The sequence below is a fragment of the Chenopodium quinoa genome, unplaced genomic scaffold (assembly GCF_001683475.1).
Source record: "Chenopodium quinoa cultivar QQ74 unplaced genomic scaffold, ASM168347v1, whole genome shotgun sequence".
NCBI classification, from domain to species: Eukaryota; Viridiplantae; Streptophyta; class Magnoliopsida; order Caryophyllales; family Amaranthaceae; genus Chenopodium; species Chenopodium quinoa.
Window position 1 is genome coordinate 6,682,383 of NW_018743850.1, and position 20,192 is coordinate 6,702,574.

General features: G+C 31.2%; 3 protein-coding genes across 4 annotated transcripts; 1 reads left to right on the plus strand and 2 right to left on the minus strand.

Annotated features, from left to right (window-relative positions):
* Positions 1-1,293: 1,293 nt before the first annotated feature.
* On the plus strand, positions 1,294-3,443 carry LOC110686148. Its single transcript, XM_021862735.1, has 6 exons — positions 1,294-1,431; positions 1,555-1,619; positions 1,717-1,968; positions 2,058-2,514; positions 2,603-2,684; positions 2,769-3,443. The coding sequence occupies exons 1-6, from the start codon at positions 1,406-1,408 to the stop codon at positions 2,964-2,966; spliced, it is 1,080 nt and encodes a 359-aa protein (XP_021718427.1). The 5' UTR covers positions 1,294-1,405; the 3' UTR covers positions 2,967-3,443.
* A 751-nt stretch (positions 3,444-4,194) lies between these two features.
* LOC110686149 lies at positions 4,195-6,959 on the minus strand. Of its 2 annotated transcripts, none has more exons than XM_021862737.1 (3): positions 6,462-6,959; positions 5,692-5,744; positions 4,195-5,258 (listed from the first exon to the last, which is right to left on the minus strand). In XM_021862737.1, the coding sequence occupies exon 3, from the start codon at positions 5,255-5,257 to the stop codon at positions 4,460-4,462; it is 798 nt and encodes a 265-aa protein (XP_021718429.1). In that variant the 5' UTR covers position 5,258; positions 5,692-5,744; positions 6,462-6,959; the 3' UTR covers positions 4,195-4,459. The 2 variants fall into 2 exon arrangements, with proteins under 2 accessions (XP_021718429.1, XP_021718428.1); XM_021862736.1 differs by having other exon boundaries at positions 5,692-5,756; positions 6,462-6,958.
* Positions 6,960-19,572: 12,613 nt separating this feature from the next.
* LOC110685726 (nodulin-related protein 1-like) lies at positions 19,573-20,097 on the minus strand. Its single transcript, XM_021862249.1, has one exon. It carries the CDS (start codon positions 20,095-20,097, stop codon positions 19,573-19,575), a length of 525 nt encoding a protein of 174 aa, XP_021717941.1.
* Positions 20,098-20,192: the final 95 nt, after the last annotated feature.

The following is a 20,192-nucleotide window of genomic DNA, read 5'->3' on the forward strand; positions in this document are numbered from 1 at the left end:
CATAATTTTTTATTTAACAGGTGCAACTAATAGTGGCTTATCACTCCCAAGGCAACTATATCCAGACGATCCCAGGTTCTCATATTGTATCTCCGACGACTTGTCCAAAACAAGCCTAATCAAGTTTGGTCCAGCAGCAGAACTCAGGGGTGATACCCTTGACATGGTAAAGAACCTTCACACCAGTTTCTACTACCTCGACGTGGTCTCTGTCCAAGTGAACAGAGAAGACATCGACGTAAGACCAGTAGTGTTTGAGATGAACAACGGGACAAGAGGTTTCATCGCTGACTCTACTACCGCCCTAACAATCCTAACAACAGAAGCTTTTGATGCATTGAAGATGAAGATAGAGCAATTCCTTGGTCCTGCAACAAAGTACGCCATTTTCGAGATTTGTTATCCTTTCTCAAATCTTGAAAAGGGGCAGGAGGATAAAAGACCGATTATAGCGCTAGAGGTCACTGATTTTACCTTAGAATTCGAGGAATTTAGAGTATGGCAGAAAATCCCAAAAGCTGGCATAGAGTGCTTGCAAATGATTAGAACAATGTCAACTTTATCTGTCCTTGGGTTTGAGCAGCTCGTAAATTATAATATTGGACATGATCCTAATAATAACCTCATGTACATGGAACAGACCGATTGCGAAACTGCTAGCTAGAATCATTTATCAAAATAAAAATAAAAAAAAATAAAAAGAGTATCGGTTTGGTTTGTCTCTGTATGATTTTTGAAAAAGATTACGAATATTCATGATAATGATTACGAATATTCATGAAAAAAATAATACGGAATACTGTATATTTTACAAGATAAAGATCTGGTTTTATAGTAATTGAACATTTAACTAATTTTTCATTCCTACATGTTAATAATTCAATTTTGGTATACAAATACAAGATTAACAAAATACAGAAGAAAATTAGCAAATAAATGTTTGAAAGATGAGATAACCCGCTAAAAAAGCCTCTATAAATGATAGTATTTGCCTTGTAATGAACTTATTAGATCCCTTAATTACTTACAGAATATCTCTTCTTTTTTTATACTTCCGGAGTATTTTTTAAATCATAATCCCCAGAACAAAATAGGGTAAAAGAAATACTTAAATCCATCCTTTTTTATACTTCGTATTTTTTAAAAACAGAAGAGCAGGCATAAAGATGAAAGGAAACGTACTTTCTTGTAAGAAGATGATTCTAACAAAGAATAAAGGTTAACTTCCTGCAGCAAAGAATATTCTATCTTTACTTGCAGCAAAGAGTCTTATTACCTAAGAACATCTTCCAAGTAACCCACCTTCGATTATAAAGTGCCCTGACGTCCCCTGCATTTCACAACACATAATGCTCCTACAAATAATCTCCTCGAAATCACATATCTGAACGATATCAATCCATTTATGGAAGATCTGCTCAGTCAAGTGAGGTACCCCTACAATTACTCCCAATAATACAGTATTCGTATTCCTCAGGGGTAAATGCTTACATTTTCGAGTTTTTATGACTAATGTTATACAAATGCATTTTGACTAAAAATCTCTGTTGTTAGGTCGAAATTTAGTGGGAGAGAAGAACTTGGCAACACAAGGGACCAAAGAACGTCATCATTTAGAGGTAAGGTTTTATGCTTTCGCAAATTGCAGAACAGTTGAGTAAAGGAAAAAGAAAGAAATCAGCAGTTTTAAAAAATGAAATCTATTGACAAATGCAGAGAGGAAACCTCAAAAGTGGCTCAGGAGACAATTCTCACGCCAAATGAGTAACAAAGAGCCAGCTGAGGACACAGAGTATGCTGCCGCAGTTGCAGCAGCTGCATTTGCCATTACTTCGATTGATTCAGACAGCCCGGATCAAAGAGCACCAGAAGCAGGACCACAATTCTCTCTTCCAAGAATCATAAGCGGGATTGTGGACAGAATTTCGGCAGCAGCACAGCCTGATGAAGCATTGAACAGAAACACTGGTAAAAGCTTAAGAGGCAAATTTATATATATAGCTGATTTGCATGGTTTTTATTTACAATTAATTAAAGCATTTACATGACCGTGTTAGATGATCATCAAGCCAGAATACCAGAGAAAACTATCCATCCAGTACCATCAATAAAAAGGATTCCAACTATGCCAAAGAAAAGACTAACCTTTGCTGATGAGCTGCAAGAAGATAGCGGGATGCCCTACAATTACATCGAAAAGTCTCCAACTTTTGATGAAGAGTCAGAAGATGCCAAAAAATTGAAACCAACCATTCCCTTCACCAGAAGGAGTCCATCTGTGAAAAGGACTCCAACTTTTGGCGAAGAACAGACGCAGAATGCTAAACCCACTAAACAAGAAAGTTCAGCACCAAGACTCTATCCACCATCCAATATCCCCCCTCCACCCGCAGTTCCACCACTTTACATAGAGCCTATAGATCCACCAAAACGGGCACACAGAGCCAGGTGTGGGAACTTTGACACAGATGCAGACGCTTGGGAGACAGAAGAAATGGCTAAAATTAAAGAAAGGTAGATGGGAAGTTTGATACCTAACTTTCTAAATGCAATAATGTAGAATTTTTAAATTTTAAAAATTGGCATGTATTCATATACACAGATATGAGAAACTGAATGCAACAATTCTGGAATGGGAAGATAAGAAGAAGAAGAAAGCCAGACGCAAATTGGAATCAACAGAGGTTCGCTTTAAATCTAAGCAAGACTCCAGTTGCTATAAATATAGGAAAGCTTTTCTAACGAAGATCTGCTTGCAAGAATCGCAGAGCAATAAGGAAAAAAGTAGGGCTAAAGCATTGCAAAATTATCAAATTGAGATGGAACGCATAAGAGAGATAGCTGATGGAGCAAGAGCACAGGCAAAGGAAAAACGGAGGAAAGAAGAGCTCAAGGTGAAGGAGAAGGCTAACAAATACCGAGCAACAGGAGAACCTCCTCTGCCTCCAATGTGCCTTTGTTTGTGAAGGCAACAGAGCAATATGGCATCTGTCATCAAGTTACAACAGTACACAGAGGAACACATAAAACCTTTGGTCAAAAATAGAGCAGTTAATTCTTGTTACCTTTCCATCAAAGGTGTTTGTAAAAGGACAGTCAGTATATATCATATTTAAGTGTAAATAGATTACAAACATACATTTCAAACAAGTCATATGTATAATACAATTTGAACAAAGCGTGAGGTGTGGAAATATATTGATATAACAAATCAGCAACTTAAACAGATGGAACCCTGTGTTTTTGTTACAAACAAAATGTTTGTGCAAGTGTGTTTTTGTAACAGTCTACCATTTCATACCAATTAGGGGTGAGATTGAGTAAATTTGCTTGCGGACAAGAGGCCCAAGCAAATTATTTCCCTATCAGATGCAAAAGACCACAATTCCTTTCGTTTAAGCAAAACACAATAAAGCCATGAAAACACAATTGATAGGACCTCCAAGCTAATGAAGCCAACGCAGCCTTTTATTATTATTATTTTTTTTTGGGGGGGGGGGGGGGGGGTGGTTTGCAAAACTACAGCTTACTTTATGATATAACTAATTTAACACTTAATCTTTGTACCAGAAGAATCAGTAAATAAACCAGGAATCTAAAGATATGAAAGCTTGTTTTACAAGGAAAATGAGGGATATGAAAAGAAATCATCCATGAACAACTCAACGAGATATTGTGAGGCATTAATCACATCAACTCAAAAGTTTATTTATTCAAGAAAAAGAAAAAAAAATTAGGGAAAAGGAAAATAACTCTAATGCATAGTTTAGCATCAAAAAACAACAAGCCCTAAATTGCGTTCTATGCTCAGGTATATATCAATAGCAACATAATCTAAAACAAAGGAGATCATGTATTTGTTATATGTTCAGGTATAAATCCAAAAGCCTTAAAAGTTGCAGCCAAAATATTAACAATTTGATATTCTAGAGTGATGCACATCTGAGAATTTTGATACAAAAAATGTCTTTTGTGTTTGTGGCATATATTTTCTGATTCACTTTATTGAACACTCCCATATACACCCAGAATAATTTTTGAAATTGAGGACTATGCATATCAGTAGCCCAATTGCATGCACAGTGAATGATTTAGCATTCACTTTAAATAGTATCATGATGGATAAAGTCCATAAGATGAATTCAAACACACAAAAATCTAGCAGAGGCATATATAGTATTAATCACAGCACAGTTGATCATAATAGTCCCTCATATGGGAAGCCCATTTCATTATGAGCCTCTAGGACTCCAATAATCACAACAAAGCATTACAATTGTGATGTCAACTGCGAGAAAGTATGCAACTTCACAGGTCTCCCATTCCATGACACTTCCCTAATCAATCAAGCAATGAGCAACCGAAATACATGGATAATGGAGAAGCTGGAAGTAAAGAAGAAACTATCTTGCAAGCCAACAAACTCAACAAGAACACAAACTGCAGAATCAAACAAACCTTAGCTGGCAATTTCTCTCAATAACCAATCCAAAGTAGGGTACGCAAAGTAAACAACCAAAAGAGACGGCAGAGCTAATAGAACACTGACTAGCAAGTACAGGACCAATATAGCCACACTTCCTGGTATTACGCAGAATATAATCACCAAGAAAAGAATAACCAGCGGGAACTTAGAAGCAACGTGAATGAAGTAATCAAGGGACTTATGAAGTGAGAATTGAGGCCTTTCCACATTAATATTACCAGCAACACGATTATTATCAAGGTTGCTTCCCAACCATCCTCGAGTTTGAGCATATTGAACCCTCCTAGGGCTTTCATTGTTGGGAGAACCAATAAGTGTGCTTATTCTTGGAGAAAATGCTGGCCGGCTATCATCTCTTACTGAACAAGAAGACTCTGCCCGTTCTCCATTCAAGCTCTCTATCATCCAAAGGATAAAGTAGTTTTTTCGAGGAAACTTGAGATTTCCTCTATAGACCCATCTAAACGATAACAAGCTGCACCATGGACAGGAAACAAAAAACGGAAGCTTAATCTTCTGGGCAGGCAATTTCAGAACAGCCCATTGAAGTCCAAGAACACAATTCTGGCACAGAGTGTGACCACACCATAAGACATAAGGCACATTCTCAACAATATTGAAGGATTCAAAGCAAATTGGGCACTCAAGACCTTCCTCTCTGCTAGAACTTGACCCAGTGTCATCATCTGACGAGTCAGCACAACACAGTTTTGGCTCGGTAGAAACCTTCCGAAGACGAAGATTTGGGATTGTATTTGGAAAACTCCACATTCTAGCCAATGAAGGTTTGGTAGTTAGTAATTTAGTGTAGTACAGTTGAAACTAATGCTTACTCATTTAACACAAAAGACACAACATTGAACCTACATGTCTCATAGATTTCACACTCTTGTCACATATTTGGACACTAAATTAGGCAGCAAGATATATATTTTTTGGGAATTAACAGTGTGAAACACTTTTACATACTATGGTAGCTTACTGCATATATAAATTAGTTGATGACGCACATATTATGAGGAATTGGTACTAGAATACTAGACTCTACTTCAACTAGAGAACAACTTGCATTTCGATTTTACACTTCATATAGTTAGTTGAGCTATCACTCCATGATAAATATTAATGAATTTCTGATAAAACACCGAAACATAAGTGATGAACAAGCGTAATGTTCCAAACTATTACGAGCTCCACTTACTGACCTCAATGTATCAATATTTTCAGTCTCTTTGTTCGAATGCTTTACACCTTTTTCCTGTAAATTTATCTGAGAGATTAAAGAACATGAAAGAGAAAATATGTAAGACCATACATATCTTGTGCACAAAATAAGGTTAATAAAAAGCACTACTAAATCATAGAGTTTGATAAATCAGCACAAACAACTGCACCATAAAATAATCTGATACTTTCATTCTACATAACCAACTAATACAATAAGCTTGATTGATTAAGCAAAGTTGTGAATTACTGGATGAACTGTCTTCTAGAATTAGACCAATGAACCCCACTAGTTAAACCTTCACTTACCCTTGTAATATTCAGTAACATAGAATTTGAACATTCCTGTAACTTCTTTATCGACTAAATATTGTATGAGACGAATTTACAATAACTTATTGTGAGATCGAGGGAACTTTTTAATCATTCAAAATACCATTTGACAACTTACAACAAGTTCGTGTTGAGACCGTCTCAACTAAGACTTACTCTCTTTGTTTTCTCTAAACTAGATATACCATCAATTATGAACAGGGGAAAATTTGGAATACAAGTCTATTGAATTCACTGCTATATAAAAATGTGCCAATGGTAATTGGCAATAAAATTAGAAAAATAAATTTGATTTCTAAAGAACTAATTAAACCCATTAAGCTATAAGTTAATTACATAGAAATAATTAGATCAAAGGGTCAAATCTATATTAATATTTCGATTAATGAAAGATTAAAGAGAAAAGATGTGATCTTACCAAGAAATTTCGCAGTGATTTTAATGGAGAGAGAAGAATGGGAATGTGAAATCTTAATCTTGAAAATGAGGCTGCCTCTCCCCTAGTTCCCGGAGAAAATCAACTATTACTTGGTATATTAATCTTCTCCATTGATGTCGATTTGTTTGGTTAACCATAATTAAAACCGGCAAAATTAGATCGTGATATAACCAGGGTCATACGTCACCGTTTTTTCACCATGATGGAAGTAGCTAGAAAAAGGAAAAGAGGAAAAGGCAAGTCTTTGAATTATGAAATTTTTATCCTACTAGACCCGTTTGTCGATAACTTGAGAATCGAGATACCCGTTTAGTTTGATGTAAAATACAAGAATTATTTCGGAAATTTTTAGTGGTAACCTACCCCTCCGTGTTTTTAATACTATTTAAATCTATCTATCTATTTATAAACAATTCTAAAATAACAATCGCTAATATCATTATTGTCTACATGCCACTTTTTTATTATATTTTTTTCCCGCCTAAATGCAAGGCTAATGTATTTTTTTTTTTTCCTTTTTTTAGCTACCCTATTTAACATTGCTTTGAAAATTATATTCCAATATTCTACATTATGAATACAACTTATCATTTTATTCTACGAAATTGAAACAATTTTGACTGTCACAATAATAAATGACCTCCTACTCCTATCTCCTTAATTTTACTCTCTACTTCAAATCTACTCCATTTACTCAATTCTTAGCCACAATTTTGTTTTTTCATTTTGAGTTTACGTACTATATTTTGATTTGATTTTATAATTTAAGTTTTAATTGTTTAATATTTCTCTTACGCGGGTTCTTCTTTCTTTATCTTCTTTATTATTATTCTTGGATTGTTTATTGTGTTGTCATTTTAGAATAATAAAATTTAACAATGGTTTTCGATTATTTAGGTTTTGTGTGTGAAATTTGTTGGGTTTTTTCCCCTTTAATCAAGTGTGTTAAAATTTGTTTTGATTTTATTTCTCTATTTTTTTCATTTTTATTGGTTTTGTCTTTTGTTTTTATTTTATTGAAAGATGGTTTCTTCTTCTTCTAGATATTTTTTTCATCTTATACTATTTGAAAAATGTTATTCTTATACTATTTGAAAAATATTACACAACTTTTTATTTCACTGTGCGATCGTTGATCGAGTATGATATGGTGATTTATTTGATTGTGTTCTTATGTATTTTTTTTTTCAGAAAAGTGTTTTTATATGATTTGATTGTTTGTTGATTGCTTAATTTTGTGGAAATTTATTTGATTTTCCCCTTTTTTAACAAGGTTAAAATTGAATTTTAAATATTAGGTTTCCTATGCATATTATGATTTTTGCGACTAGTTGTTAAAAATTATGTAATAATATATTTTGATTGATTTTTCCTAATTAAATATGAAAATGATGGATTTTGGGAATTTTTCATATTTGATTATGAAGTAATTAGGAAAACGGAGGAAGTAGTTGTCTTCTTTCAATATATGCTAAAAAGCTATAATTCATTTTTTATGTTAAAACCGTGCATTGAACGAGACTAACCTAGTAACTTAAATAAAATACTTCCTCCGTTCTTTTTTGCTTGATCCGCTTTGACTTTTACACTATTCACCATTTTTTCTTTGACCGTCTTTTGTGAATAATATATAAGGAAAAACATATTCATGTGGGATGTTTTCGAATTCGTTTCAATAAGTATTATCATAATATATAACTTTTATAAATTATTTTTTAGAAAGAACTTTTATAATTTTACTTATGGAGAATTAAAGTTATTGATCGTTGAAGTTTTGCATTGGCAAGCGTGATAAAAGAAACAGGTTAAGTAAAAAAGAACAGAGGAAGTAAGAGGTAACTGGAATAGTTGCAATGTTAAAAAATTATTAAAAAAATAGTGAGGTTAATAATTTATTGAAAAGTACTCCCCCAGTGTTTTATTAATCGCTCCACTTTTATTTTGCGGCCGTATTTTATTACTTGCTCCATTTCTTATTTTGAACTGATAATATATTACTATTTTCCTCCCCACTAGTGCTCCCCTCATATCATATTTAATATTTTTCACATTCTCTCTCCTCTTCACTCATACTTTTGTTTTTTAAGATTTTTTTTATTCTTCAACCTACCCCACTTCCATCATATTTTATTACTTTATACTCTTTCTTCAAAAACTCAGCACATGGAAAAATGAAGCAAGTAATAAAATATGGAGGGAGTAATGAATGTGAAAGGAAATAAATAATAAAAAAAAAATAGTAGTGGATTTGGGTAGGTACCATTAAAGGAAAAGCATTTAATATTAAAAGGTAGCTTTTTGCCAAAAAAGAAAGTATAACACTTATTAAAACATGGCCATTTGGTAAGTGTAACACTTATTTAAACACAAAGGGAGTACAATTTTCTACAACACTAAAATGGTGATTCTATTTGATAATTTTTATCCCACTTATAACCTTACTCGTATTACATAAATAGTTAGTTAAAGTTAAGAATGAGTTATGTAAACGAGCTAATTAAGACGCTTAAAAAACCGCTCGAGCTCAATTGAAGCTCATGTATGTTCTTTTATTTAGGATGGGCTATATTCATTTGATTTTACTTATTAGAACAAATTAAAATTTATTAGACATAATTAAAACTTATTTTAACTATAGATTGAACTGAGCAACGTATTAATTTTTATCTAAACATATTTTTTTAAAAAAAATTCTCTTTCTGTCCCATACTAATTAACACGCTGGTCCTTTTTCCACTATCCATAAATTAACGTGTTAAAAACAAAATTTATCTTTGAAATAGGTTGTTAAATAGTTTTTTTTATTTTTTTTTTATTTTTTTTTTTAGGAAAAGTAGGTATTAATTTAAAGTTTCATAATATTAAGTTTTTTTTTAGTGTTTTACAAGTAATATTTTTTTACTAATATTTAATTATATATTTAAGGTCAAATTATTGCATTGGCGGCATGTATTCCAAGGTTGATTGTATCAAGCAGGGGCGGATCTATTAAGGTGCATAGTGAGTCACGTGACTCACTAGCACACAAAAAATAATAAAAAAAAAACTAAGAGACCTCCAATTACATATAGGCGGTCTCTTTTCTGCTTCTATTTGAGATTAGCCCACTGTTAGTTTTTTAAATATCAAAGAGACCGCCTATTAAAATATCAGATAGGTGGTCTCTTTGTTGATGCTATTGCCACCACGTCATTAGAGACCTGTTATCTAGATAACGGGTTTCTTTTTGTCAAAATAATTTTTTTGCGCTGGTTTCATATTTCATTAAAGAGACCTGTTATATTTAATAACAGGTCTCTTAAGTTTAAGTTATCTAACTTTTTTTTTTTTTTATAATTCTTGTTTTTAAGCGAAAAATCATAAAGTTAGTTTAATGTAATAGTTTTATAGTATGTATTTTTAGATCCTATTTTTGGATTGAAATCATTTTGGTGAAATATATATTTTTTTTATATAATTTTTGGATTGAAACAAGTGATCAATTATTGATGGTGACTCATAAGTTCAAAAATCCTGGATCCGCCACTGGTATCAAGAAGGGGCAAGTAAAACAAATTAAGGTTAACATGACCTTGAACAATTTTTTAATCTCGCTTAATAAATGAACATAAACTTGAACATAGATATTCTCATTCATATAAGTTCATAAATAACGGCTCATTTATTTGTTAATAAACATGCTCGTTTATTAATATATGCATGGATCAAAGCTCGTTTAATAAACTTTAGTGACTTATTCGGGACTTTTGATCTAAATTTGTTAGTTTATCAAATACAGCACTAGACTTTATAATTAGAATTTGATTATGATACTTGATTTTTTTATATTCAAAGTCTTAAGAATACAGAGGTCATTAAAAGAATATATTCGTTTATAATAAAAACTCTTTAAAATAAAAAATCTCATTTATAAACTTGATTCGATAAACAAATTAGTTGTTCATGAGCATTATACGAAATATATAACCTCCCAAATAAATAAACATATAGCTTGTGTGTCAAAAAAAAAAATTAAACAAAAGCTTAAACAAAATTATGGGCTCAGTTAGAAGCTCTAGCTCGAGCTAGGACTCATCTAAGTTGGATGGATTGGCAGTGCTCGACCCATCTATACACAGAAATGCGTAAACTCTAAACAACAAACATAAATAAACAATTTAAAGATTACAATTAAATATAAAGCCCTTCATTTTACTTGAGTAGTGAAAGTAAAAAAAGACATAGTTTAGGGAGTAAATATAAAAGAAAACATGTTTGTAGTCTTTAAAATTGATATTTACCGAGATCGAACTAGATCAAGTAAAAAAGAATGGATGAAAATGTATTAAGGTTTGCAATTATTCTAATTTTAGGAAATAGTCGTTGAGATTGAAATATGGGCTAGCTAGCTGCTTATTTGGGCTTTTAAACACCATTTTTTTTTTTATATTAATAAAGGCATAATGGAATACCCATATGACTATTAGACTATATGAGCATCCAAATAGACAATGATCCATCCTTAAATCCTTAACGACCTTTAAAATGTTTATTTTTTCAATAAATTTTACTTTCTCCATTCTTTTTTACTGTCATATTTAGGCTTTTACTTGTATATTATTCACAACCTCTTTCTTTGATCATCATTTGTGAGTTATATGTGAGAAAAAATCTATTCATGTGCTATTTTGTTAGAATCGTCTCAAAAAACTACTACTATTACATGTCACATGTAAAGGGGAGTTTTTTTTCAAAAGATTTTACTCAATTTGAAGTATTAGTTAAATTTTAACTAATACATGTAAATAGTATATCGGCAAAAAATTACTTCTATTCACATGTTGAAAAAAATGAGACGAAGGTGAGCAATAATATCTAATTTTTATAATTTTATTAGTTGAGATTTGAAGTTATTGATGGTTAAAATTATACTTTAACAAACATGATAAATAAAACAAGTCAAGTAAACTAAAAAAAACGGAGGGGAAGTATATATATCACTCAACGTACAATAGCCTCCCAAAGATATTGGACGGTAGTAAAAATTAAATAGACCGTGATATTTGAGGATAATAGACAACCATAGAAATAAATGCATATGAATTTTCATTTTAAATTATGTAGATATACATTATCATTTAGTCTATTACCACTTAGCAAAGGGTTGTAATTTAGTAATTGTATTATAATTGGGTTTTATTATAATCTTGGTAATGCATGCATGGTTACAAGTTATAGATATTATATGGGGGAATGTTTTCTTCAAAAGAATCCTTGGAAAATTAACTCTATCATACGTGATGCATAGATGAAAATGAAGATACTATTTAGTGCTTTGACTTAACATTGCTTTCAATAACTTAATCATGCTATGGATTTTGTTGGCCAACAAAAAAGGCCACACTTCCTCAGTTCTTTCTTATAGGTTCTCTCCCTTATGGGTCGATGATGTAATTTCTCTTATCATCTGCGTGGATGTTTTAGGTTGGCCCTTTGTTGGAAATTTACTTAATTTTTCTATCCAAATAAATAAAGAGAAAATGAAACTTTCTCAATACTTTTTTAAAGATGAGAGACATATAGGGGAAAAAAGGGACTCATATGATGATGAGAAAGATCGAAAGAATCATCGTGCAAAAACTACAAATAAAGCAATTTTGCAATTTAGCAAAAGAAATACGAAGTGTATTGCAATTAAAAAAAAAAAGAACGAACGATATATATATAAACCCCAAGGAGCAAGGATTGCAATAATGAGCTAAAAAAAAAGAAAATTTTTAGCATACTCATACATCAATATATAGATTCGATAAATTCATAATTTTGTCTTACATGTCTAAATTATTATTTAAGTATCATACTATAATATTTACTTCATAGTTCATACTTCATGTATTTACTCCTGTCTCTTTCTTTATTCATATTGTAATATCAATGCTCTCATCTTTGATTGAATGATATTTTCTTGTATGCTCATATTTAATTTTCTACTTTATTGAGAAAAAGAAAGATCTCATTTTACTTAAAGATCCATTTCATAAGTAGAAACAGAGACGTCGCATATAAGGACCGTTTATTAGCCTTAGAAAAGCTATACTCCTTTCGGCCTTATTTTTTAGTAGTCCGTTGAGCATGAGCCACATGGCATATTTCTTTATCGTTTGATTCATTCATATTTCTTTATCGTTGAGCATGATCGCACACGTCGTTGTTAACAACTTTTTTTTATCCCCGTGAGAAGTTGATGATATATTTTTAAATTATATCTCATTTTAATCGCCAGAATCAATCATCAATCAATCAATCAATACATACATACATACATACATACATACATACATACATACATACATACATACATATATATATATATATATATATATATATCCCGTGAGAAGTTGATGATATATTTTTAAATTATATCTCATTTTAATCGTTAGAATCAATCATCAATCAATCAATACATATATATATATATATAATACTAAAACAGGCACCAGAAATGACACGTGTCAATTTCTGGTGCTGTTTTTTCCCTCCCAAAATCCCCATATCCTTTTTATTTTTTTTTATTTTTATTTTTTGTCAATACCATCAACTACTTTAAAATTTGCACAAAATATTCATCCCATCATATAATTGTAATTCATTCATATTTTTTTCCATATATATATATATATTTAAGTATTTTCCATATCACTTACTTTATATATTTTAATTGTTAAATTAGAACTGACAATTGTGTCATGTCATGTAATGTTGTGTTTCTGTTTGAAATTAAACAAATTGGGAAGCCTCAACACTAACCCACTCATTTAATGAACGTTTTGTGTCGTGTTGACTCGTTTAATTAAACGTATTGGATCGGAAAATTGACACAATAAACCTGCTTTTTTCGTGTCTGGTTCATGTTATGTTGTCGTGTTATATGAAAAATATTAATTAGCCTCATTCAATAAACTCTTGACACAAACCCGCTTTTTCGTATTCGGTCCATGTCATGTTGTCGTGTTAATTACATGAAAAATATTAGCCTCATTTAATGAATTCTTGACACAAATCCACTTTTTTCGTGTTCGGTTCATGTCATGTTGTCGTGTTATTTGAAAAATATTAGTCTCATTCAATAAACTTATCAAAATTTCCATAATTTATTAGGTTTTTTTTTCTTTGGCGAGTTGAGTCCTGCTAATAAATATATTATAGCTACATTTTTTTCATGATATATTTATTAACAAATTTCTATTACTTTCTAATTAAAAGTAGTGAAATTACCATGCATGGCAGGGGCCATAACCTAGTTTTGATTAAAAATCAGCCAATCAAAATTAAATATAGTGATAGTCATTTTAATGATGACTATTATAGAATTTTCATGAGTGATTTCCATGAATATTGTTAAAAGAAATCAAAATTCCACAATTACACTACATTTTATAAAAATTCCCTTCATCCTGTCCACATCATCTATCTTCTTCTCTCTCTCTCTCTCTCTTTTGTGTGTGTGTGTGTAGAACAAACCGCTAATTGAATTAGTGGTTTATTTGAGTAAAAAAATCACCTTACAAAAAGTTATGGGTTTAATATAACACAAAACCGCTAATTGAATTAGTGGTTTATTTGAGTAAAAAAATCACCTTACAAAAAATTATGGGTTTAATATAACACAAAACCGCTAATTGAATTAGCGGTTTTATGCAGGGTAAAACCGCCACATCGATTTTATGTAAGGTAAAAACCGCTAATTGAATAAGCCGTTTGCTCTTAACTGGGAAAAAAAAACATATTTTTAGTGGTTGGATGACGTGGACGGTATGTAGGGGATTTTAATAAAAAGTAGAGAAATTGAAGAATTTTGAATTCTTTTAGCCATATCCATAAAAATCGCTCAATTTTCATCAAAGATTAATAAGTAGTAGGATATAATCTAGAATCAGGGTGCATTTTTTTGTTTGAGATCTTTTAATTCAATAGAGCGGCCCATATGTTAATTTGAACTTATTAATTATTGAACTTGATTATAGCTTATGAGACGTTCAATTTATTAAACTTGATTGCAAGGTCGAGTAAACTTGAAATAGTAAGTTTATGGACCTAATTAAAATTTAGAGGAAATTAATCAAGTTCAATTAAGTGTAAACACAATAAATTAAGGTGAAAAGAGAACATAACCTTAATATCAATCATGAAGATATAGACCCGGTAATCGTGTCGCGTCGTGTCGTGTTCGTTTTCGTGTTGGAAATTAAACAAGTTGGGGAAGGTCAACACTAACCCGACCCATTTAATAAACTTGTCGTGTCGTGTTGACCCAATTAATTAATCGTGTCGAAAACCTTTAACATTAACTCGCTTTTTTCGTGTTCGGTTCGTGTCGTGTTGAATTGAAATATATTGTTCTTATTCAATATATTTATCAATAATTCCATAAATTTTCTTGTTAGGCGGGTTCGGACGTTCGGTCGTATTAATTTCGTGTTGAGAATCTCAACGCTAACCCAACCTGTTTAACTAAACGTGTCGTGTCGTGTTGACCCGTTTAATTAAACGTGTTGAAAACCTTTGACACTAACCTGTTTTTTTCGTGTTCGGTTTGTGTCATGTTGTCGTGCCGTGTCAATTTATTACAGCTCTATGAACTTGGACAAGTAAGCTTGTACCCTAAATTTTCTCCTCTTTATTCGACTGTAAGTTTTTTTTTTTTTTTTTTTTTTTTTTTTTTTTTTTAACAATGTATAGAATCCGATTAGATTTTCTTTTAATCATCTACCACTTCAAATATATAATCTTAATTATAAATTATGTTTTCTTCCTCGGCCTTGACATACTTAACTAATAAGACAATTTTAAGTTCATCTAATTTTTTCTAGTTTGAATTTATTTTTTCTGATCCGATTTAATTACTTGATTAGAATAAAGTTTCATCTTATGTATACGCTAATCTATGAGGATTTTTTTTTTTTTTATTTATCAATAAGGCCTTATTAAATTTTTCATTACAAAATTAAATAATAAAATAATAAGGCTGATTAAGACCTGAACTTTTTTTTGTCTTATCTAAAATAAGCAATAAGGTTTTGAAATAAAATTATAAAAATAAATAAATCTGAGTAGCTATTCCTGAATTTAAGTTATTTTATATTTAAAAATATTCTCCGTATTAATCATCTGTTATGGACTTATGGGTACGGCGATACAGATTATGTAGGGAAGACCATCGTACTTTTTGTACGACATTAATAATTGCATGCAAGCTTAAGGATAAATGTGCACGATTAGAACTAAAAAAAGAATAAAGCGCAGCTATCCAAGTAATATGCACAAAGAAACTTCTATAATTCATCAAATGCTTCAAAAATAGTATTGTGCGATTGTAAGAACGGAGGAATCATCTCTTTAAAAACACGAAATTACAAGTGCATACATTGCAATTTTGCTAGCAAAGTTACAAGGAGTATGTCGTGGAGTGCTATCCACATGGCCACAAATGCACGAGTCTTTTTTTTAACTTACCACAGTACACAATCACAGTTTACAATAAAAGAAAGTACAACTAACAACACATATTAAGACGAGATTTTAACACTTCCCCGTGAAATGAGATATATTAAAAAAAAATGATCGATCACTTGAAGAGGCCTTTAGCCTTGTCCATCAAACTCTCCTCTGGTGGTGGAGGAGCGGGTTTAACAAAGTCCCCGGCCTTGTTAAGAGCATCTCCAACGGTATTCTTGGTGTTTTCAGCCATTTCTCCGGCTGATTTGGAAATCTTAGCCGTGTCAATCTTGTCGGTCTGTTGGGTGACGGTTGTTTTCACCGTCTCCCCTGCATTCTTGGCGCCATCTATTACGTTAGTCATGGTGGTTTTTTCAGCCATTGCTTAATGTAAGAGAATATTTGGCTAAGGTTTTACGAGTGTTTTTTTTGTAGTAGAAAGTTTTGGTTGTTTTGTAGTATGTTAGACGTTGGAAATGGTTGGGGTTTTATAGGGGTTGTGTAACGAGTATAGGGGATGTATGATTGAGATATTTTTCAACAAAGTTCATATTTTGTTGGCAATATTCATTGAAGTTTTGTGGTAGAGTTGATTTTTGGGCCCATCGTCATGCAGAGTTATATCTTTACATTGCTAAAAGCTATTGCCGACATACACAATGAATATCACGACTTCACGAGTTTACAAATAAAGGGAAAATTATAATTTTGGCATTATCTTGAATTAAAATGACAAATGAGAAAATTAACGTAAGAGATAACAAATAAGTGAATGAGATTTAAACTCACAACCTTCTTGTTAATTAAGCTGACTCTTAATTTCAGGTTGAATAATCAACTCAACGAAAAGGTTAAACTAAAAAAATCACTCAATTATTACATACATTTAGACCTTTAAGTATGTGATGAGCAGTATAAAACAAAAACCTTTCAACGAAAGAAAAAAAAAAAAGATTATTTTTAAATTACCAATATGTATCCATCTTGTTTATGGAAATTTGAGTGGAAATATGTCGTTATTTGAATAGTGTGATTATTATATTCTCATTTTATATAGGGCGGGGTGAATTTATATTGTATTATTGTAGCTACAATTTGTAGGGTGTAACTTGTAAGTTTGTAACTTTTTAATTACTACACTAGATGAAATATGAGTAATTACTTTGAATATGTTTGTTTAGTCTATTCCTTTGAAGTATTGCTCCTTCCAAAGTTCCAATCTATCTTTTCATCTCTCTTTAATTTATCTCACGAAAAGTTTTCAATGAAAGAACGAAAACATTAGAGGTTGCATCATTTCATCACCTTGATGTAAAATTTCCATTGGCCAATCCACTATTAAATAATAAAGAGGAAAATGACATCTAAGATATTTAGGGATTACTAGTTTAGATCTAAGATTTTTAGGGATTACTAGTTTAGAGCTAGTAATGATGCAAGAGAATATTTTAAGATAAAAGACAACTAGACAAGGGATTATTTGGAGTGCAGTAGTGTAGTGTCAACTGTCAAATGTTGTAGTTAAACGAATAAGATTTTATAAATTCACAAACAAGTGGGCCACTGGGCCGCTCTGCTCACAGGCTCACAGCCCATTCTACTTGGATTCGCGTGCTTGAAGAGCCCAATGTATGGTTCCGCCTCACCCATCAAGTCACCATCACAATCTATTCTTGCAATTCATGATAATTGAGTTGAATTTAATTTCTTCAATCATCTACTCCATTCATTTCTTCAATTATCATAAATTATCATGATATATGAGTACCAATCTACCAAATAATTAATCATAATTAACACTACACTTTGATTTTTGTAATATTCATAAACAAAAATATAGAATATGAAGTACTAACCTTAAATACAATTATTTTTTTTGTAAAAATCAGGCGTACAATAAATATTGTATATCCATTAAAAAGTTGTCTTAAAATAATCAAAGGTTGCCCGAAAATAAATAAAAGTTACCCCAATTTAAATAAAAACTAGTATTTAGCCCGCATGATGCACGGGTTAATTTTTGGCTAATATATGTTTTTAATTATAGAATTGTACTATTGTGTCTTTGGATTTTTCTTAGTTTTAAACAAAAAAAAATCAAAACATGTTAAATATAATTTCATTTTATTAGTAAAATAAAATACTACATACAATGTAATGAAATACATTCTTTTTAAAAAATCAACGAAAAAGTCAAAAATGGATATTGGAAAGAAATTAGAAAAAAAATGAAGTGTAAAATAAAATGAGAATTAAGAAAATTTATTTTTGATTGCTCCCTTAAATTCAATACCATTGTTGTTTTTGAAGTTTATATAGATCTTGACAGTGATTTTTTTAATTATTTTTTATTTATTTAAATTACTTGAGATAAATTATAGATTTTAGGTGATAGAGAGGAATAGTAGAGGGAGGAATATAGAGAAAGAGTAAAAAAAATAAGAGAGAGGGAAGATAAACTATTAATTTTTTGGGTAATTGAAAAATATAACACTTCATATGGAGTAAAATGAAATTTTGAGGAACCAAGAGACACAAATGCAAATCGATTATTGTACTTTTGAAATGATTGGAAGCGTTCGGAGTAAAGAAGAGACTTTTTATTTTTATTTTATTTTTAATTTTTAATATTTACACTTTAATTGAAACAAAAAAAGATAGAAAAATCATAAGAGGACAAGTGCCCTTTAAACTTTCGGTTTTAATATAGTAATATAGATTACCCCATATAAGTATATTTTATTGATAAATACAAGAATATAGTGTCAATAAGATCATCATTTAAATGTATAGTTTGAAAGCCATCAATTTTTTTTATATAGATGTGTATAATACGGAGAATTTTTATAAAGCATATTAAAAGATGTTAACATACGTGCATAAAAATCAAATTAAACAAAAAGACAAATAAAAAAGTATGGAGTTGAAAAAATATGTGGATAATTGTTGAAAATGTTTGAAATGTAGTTTATAAATATCAAGTTTTTATAATTTATACTTATTTATAATTAGAGATATTGTATTAGTCACAACTTAGTTTTAACATACGTGTCAGTCAAATTGAAAAAACTTTATAAACTTATAACATCAACGCGTCATTTTTTAAAAGCCACACACTCACAAGTTATTAAGTAATTAGTTACATCATCCGTCTCAAACTAATTGTTATATTTTATAACTATTACATAATATATGAAAAATCTGTTAACAATTGTGATATAAATGCTACTCCGTACATTTTTTAATTGTACAAGTATTCTTTAAACATCAATTGTTAAAAATCTTAGTAGTGAAGTTTGTGCTTTAAAAATCATACAAGTCAAATATTACTTCTATATAACACGTATATTAAAACACATAAAGTATGATAAAGATGACGTAATAAAATAAAATAAGACAGAAGAAAACATATCCTTAGGTACATTACATCAACAAAATAAAACAATAATTTTACATACTTAGAAGCCTACAAATTTACAAGGAGTAAATTAAATAACATACAACTAACAACATATTTTTGTTTTTGACAACTATACAACCTACATCTTTTAAAACGAGATTTTCCAGAAAATCCATCCAGTATGCAATAAATAAAATAAAAATGATCAAACAATGATCACTTGAATAATCCTTTAGCCTTATTTATCAAACCTCCAACACCACCAGTAGACTCAACCTTGTTTTCATCACCTTCCGCAGCAGCAGACTCAGCCTTCTTTTCACCCTCCTCGGCTGCTACAACAGACTCGGCCTTCCTTTGACCACCCTCGGCCGCTGCTACAACAGACTCGGCGTTCTTTTGACCACCCTCGGCTGCTGCTACAACAGACTCGGCCTTCTTTTCACCACCCTCGGCTTCTGCTACAACAGCCTCGGCCTTCTTTTCACCACCCTCGGCTGCTGCTACAACAGCCTCGGCCTTCTTTTCAGCACCCTGATCAGAGGGGGAGTGCAGCTGGTGGAGGTAATCCTCAGCTTTGCCAACATAATGTCCAACATCGCTCTCTCCGTCGGGCTTCCCATAGCTCTTGGCAGCATTTATAACATCTGTAGCAGCTCCGGATACCTGAACCCTGGCACTAGCCATCAACTCAGATGGAGATTTTGTTGGGGTTTGGCTTTTAGGAGTTTCTTCTGCCATAATAAAGTTTTATTATTTAATTAACAAAGTTTTTAATTTAGATTTAGTATTTTGTAGGAAGTTTAAGGTGCATGGTATGTAGGATGTTAGAAATG